The sequence below is a fragment of the Gekko japonicus genome, unplaced genomic scaffold (genome assembly GCF_001447785.1).
Source record: "Gekko japonicus isolate JY-2015 unplaced genomic scaffold, Gekko_japonicus_V1.1 scaffold3181, whole genome shotgun sequence".
NCBI lineage: Eukaryota > Metazoa > Chordata > Lepidosauria > Squamata > Gekkonidae > Gekko > Gekko japonicus.
In genome coordinates this window covers 56,138-61,027 of record NW_015166522.1, presented here as the reverse complement: position 1 = coordinate 61,027, position 4,890 = coordinate 56,138, and the positions used below count along the sequence as shown (strand labels likewise).

Here is a 4,890-nt window from a genome sequence, read left to right as displayed (position 1 = left end):
TCCTTGCGCCTCCCTCCCTTTCCTCGTTCAAAAGCAGTGATTCTTCAGGGGCACAGAGATGGCCATCGCTGCTGAGCGACACAGCCCCAGCTGCTGAAAGCAGATAGGCTATTGAAGAAGGAAATAAAAGACGGCGGATTATGCTGGTAAACTCTCTCTTCAGACAAGCGGCTTCCCCTGGCCGGGGCTTGTTTCTTCTCAGCCTGTGCCACCAAGATAAGGGCAAAGAGAAGCCCCCGTCCCCCAAGACAGCAAAGAAGAAATACTCGCGCTTGCTTTTCCTGCTGCTGCATCTCTCTTTCCTGTTCTTTTTTTCTCAACCGGGTCGACAACACAGGGCTGCATGAAAGCCGCGCAGAAGCTTCTCACGGCCTCTGATGGAGCAAGTTCAAAAGCACGTGTTGCCCGGCAGAGAAATAAGCGCATGAATGCTAATCCAACATTTAAAAAGGAGCTACGAACAAATAAGAAAAACAAATTACACAGAGTCCAGGGGTTGTTTTGCATCTCTGCACATTTCTCTTCTCTGTCAACAACTTTCTCAGCCTTTAAAAAAAACACTCAGATAGGGCATGGCTAAAAATGAGAAACTAACTGAGTTAAGGGGCAAAGAACCGGTCAGAAGGGGAAAGGGAGGGGCTGATTTTTGGTTCGCATTAAGATCGTTGGAGGTGGGACCTCTCGTGTACCCACCCACCCAGCACTCCTTCTAAACAATGGACACTTTAACCACTATGAACCCCATTTCAGCCCTGCAAACCAGAGGACGAATGCCAGTGGTATGACCCGCATCTCTAAAATAAAGAATAGTGGGGTGTAGAACCAGCCTGTACCAACAGAACCTGCTACTGGAACAAAAGGGCATTGCTACCATCTTTCATGCCTTGGTGACTTCTAGATTAGACCACTACAATGTGCCGTATAGGGGATTGCCCTTGAATACTGTCTGGAAACTTCAAGTGTTCCATAATGCCGCTGCTCAGCCGTTGTTGGGCATGAGCAGGGCTATTTTTGGGCAGGAACGCACAGGAACGGAGTTCCGGCTGGCTCCCAAGTTGGCCACGCCCAGCAGGAACTCATTAGCATAATAGGCCACACCCAACAGCAGGAACTCATTAGGATTGGCTACATTAGGGGTGTGTGGCCTAACATGCAAAGGAGTTCCTGCTACAAAAAAGCCCTGGGTTTTGACAACAAACAAGCTAAACAGAATAACAAGCAAAAGGTGGGTGTGGCTGGATAACCACACTTCTGGTAACATGGGGGTGCGGCCTAATGGGCTGTGCTGTCAGGGGTGTGGCCCAACATGCTAATGAGTTCCTGCTGGGCTTTTTCTACAAAAAGAGCCCTGGGCATGAATAGGGCACTTTGAGAAGAGGAGAGGTAATAATCAGTGGTAGCAGAGGCGGTTTTAGCTTTGGAGCATTTTGGGGCAGCTGCTGCTCATTGGTCATGCTTCCCCAATAGCAGGGAAAAGAAGAGGTATATCCAGCAGTCTCCTGCTGCTGCTTACATCCACCACCCTCTGGAGTTCTGGCCCTGCTGGTGGACCTCCTGATGGCACCTGGGTTTTGGCCACTGTGTGACACAGGGCGTTGAACCGGATGGGCCACTGGCCTGATCCAACATGGCTTCTCTTACGTTCCTCCAGCGCTCACACCTCCTCTTGCTCCTGCCAAACATGTATGGGGTGAGGGCTGCCCCTTACTTGATCCCACTCTCCGCTGCATGTCTGCCTTGCACTGCGAGAGATGGACATGCGGATGGTGCACAAAGCATCAGCGTTCCTGTTGGCCATGTCAGTGGCATTTCTGGCTGTAGCCGCCGCCACCACCACCACCACCACACAGGCAGTGTGAGCAGCTGGGACTGCAGGGGGTAGAAGAGCTTGCAAGCTTGGAACTAGGGATGGGCACAAGCTAAAGTCTGCGATGAGTTTTGGGTGGCTTGTGAAGTCAAAATTTGTGGCAGGTCGACACACACGAACATTTTACAAACTTTCAAGTTGTTCGTGAAGGTTCGTGCTGGTTCGTGAGCAGCTATATTTCCAGACAGACTGTCTCCACCCAATGTAAATGTTTACACAACTTCAAAGCAACAAGTTGGGGGACACGTAGAGGAGCATCCAGGGGAGGTCCCCTGCGACTTTGATGTCTCTAGCTTGCACAGGATCGGTTCTATACACTCCTGAACCTCCTGAACCTGAGACTGTGGCAATGACCACCTAACGGGTTCATTTGGCCCCTAAAAGTTCAGTTCAGTTCATGGTCCATGAACCGGGCACACCACGAACCACAAACTGAACTGAACGGCATTTCCCAGTTCATTCCCATACCTGCTACTGGTTCCTTCTTCACTGAAAATGGGGTGAGGCTTTTAGATCTGGGAGGTTCTGCATTCCAAGACCCCCTAAATCTTATACCCGCCACAATCACTACAATGAGCCATAACTGCACTGGATATTGGGGGATGTATACAACGACACAGAGCTGTCTAACGACATGAATCCACTGTGTAAAAGGGCAAGTCTTAAATCTCTGCACCCTCTTTTGTTCTTGTTTTTCTTTAGCCTCCTTTGGCTCAGTTTTACAAAGCTGATAATTTTGTTCCAGCGGCTTGTGTCGTTATCTTCAAGGTAAGGTGGAAGCACTGGAGACTCCTTGCTTATCAGAAATTACTGCTCATAGAACGATGAAATTCTATTATTCTCTCCCATCTCCAATTACAGATGTTGGTACAATCTTCTCGCTCAATCCTAACAGCCGTTTACAGAGCATCTATACATTTTAATGGGTGTATCTTGATGGATTTGCTTTAGTGACATAATATTGCTTGTCCGTTTGTTTAAATCACAGAGATCATTTCATAATACAACTCTGGCACTTTCCCCAGCATGCCGGTGATAATATCGACAGGCCATTCTGATTAATGAAGCAAAAAATGTAAGTCAAATCTCCCTTAAGCCCTTCCAATGTATTCTCACGTCCCATTTAGCAGCGCCAGAATATGACACCTTCAGACGCCATACTCGACCAGCTCGCTCTGTCGTGGATTGGCTCATGCTTCCTGCTTGGCTTCCAGTTCTAATTAGCTCAAAATAATTTGGGCTTGTTAACGAGCTAGCTAAAACAACGACTAATGAGCTTCTTTCATCTTGTTAATTAGCGCTTAAAAAAAAGGTCTGTCTGCCTGACGGAATTAGAAGCAAAATCGCAGTGCCGGTCAACTCTTTACACGACAAGGTTTCGTTCTGCTTGGATGCGCTACCAGAGCCCGCATAGTTTCCAAATGGTTATTGCACAACGGCTATGACCCAGCTCTTCTGCAGTTGCTCTGAAAAGATGGGCACAAGCGGAAAAGCAGCAGTGGTTCGGAATGCTTGCCAAGTCTAGAATTAGGGAATGGCCCCTGGCTCAATGGTAAAGTATCTGTTAGACATGCAGAAGGTCCCAGGTTCAAACCCAGGCATCTCCAGTCGAAAGGATTAGGTAGTAGGTGATGAGAAAGGCTTTGATCTGAGACCCTGGCTCAGGGTCAGACCATCTCCTTGGCATGCAGAAGGTCCCAGGTTCGGTCCGCAGCATCTCCAGTTAAAAAATCAGGAAGTAAGTGATGTGAAAGACCTCCACCTGAGACCCTGGATCGGTGGGAGACCATCAGCTTGACGTGCAGAAGGTTCAACCCCCCAGCATCTCCAGTTAGGTCCAAGTAGTAGGTTACGTGTAAGACCCCAGCATAAGACTGTGGAGATCGACTGCCAGTCTGAGCAGACAATATTGACTTTGATTGACCAAGGGTCTGATCCAGTGTAAGGCAACTTCATGCATTCACGTATTTGGAGCCGAATGGGCACAAGACCAGTGGCGCATTGGACTGGGACTAAGAACGAAAATCTAGGTTCAAATGTGTGCTCCGACATGAAGATCTCTGGTGACTTCAGATTCTCAGTCTGGGGTTACTTTGAGAATAAAGGAAGAGTGGACGAGAGAACCCTCAAATTCAGAACAGGCCAAAAGGAAGCACTTCTTCACTCGACGAACCATTGGTTGGTGGAATTCACAGGCACGAGATGTTCTGATGGCCACTTAGTTGACCTGAAAAGGGACTGCTGTTGTAGTTATCCTGCTCATGGGCTTTCTAGAGGCAGCTGGTTGGCCCCAGAATGCTGGACTTCATGGGCCTTTGGTCTGGTCCAGCATGGCTCTTACGTTCTTATGAGATTAGACAAATTCACGAAGAAAAGGTCCACCAATGGCTACTGGTGGTCCTCACTTTGCACAAGGTGGGCAGACGGGAGTTCTTCCTCTCTCCCTCTGCCAAGAGGTGAATGGGATGGGGGGGACAGGCCCTGAGGTGGGGCCCTTTTCCAGGGCTCTTCTGACCTTCCCGTCTACTCCAAAGGTGCCCATCCTCAGTTTTCTATTTTATGTTGGGTTTGTGCAATTCCTCCATATGCAATTGCAGTTTGGCGTAGTGGTTATGTGCGTGGACTCTAATCTGGGAGAACCGGGTTCAATTCCCCACTCCTCCACTTGCACCTGCTGGATGACCCTGGGCAAGCCATAGTTCTGACAAGAGCTGTCCTTGAAAAGGGCAGTTCCTGTCAGAGCTCTCTCAGCACCACCTACCTCAGAGGGTGCTGGACCTCCTGATGGCATCTGGTATTTTCGGCCACTGTGAGACAGAGTGTTGGACTGGATGGGCCATTGGCCTGATCCAACATTGGCTTCTCATATGTTCTTATGGTGTCTGTTGTGGGGAGGGGAAGGGAAAGGAGTTTGTAAGCCACTCTGAGACATAGGGCTGCCAAGTGGGGGCGGGGGGCGGGTAACCCCCCGCTTCGGAGGCCCGATTCCCGCCGCCGCGGAACTCCGCCCCCCGAAGCGCAGT

At 49.5% G+C, this 4,890-nt stretch overlaps 1 protein-coding gene across 1 annotated transcript in view; it reads right to left on the bottom strand.

Annotated features, from left to right (window-relative positions):
* The window catches only part of CCDC33 (coiled-coil domain containing 33), a 77,800-nt gene that overhangs the window by 47,293 nt on the left and 25,617 nt on the right, over window positions 1-4,890 (bottom strand). The window contains exon 2 of the mRNA XM_015412288.1: window positions 1,709-1,869. Within this exon, the coding sequence (XP_015267774.1) occupies window positions 1,709-1,869 (161 nt within the window). The remainder of the gene's footprint in view (window positions 1-1,708; window positions 1,870-4,890) is intronic.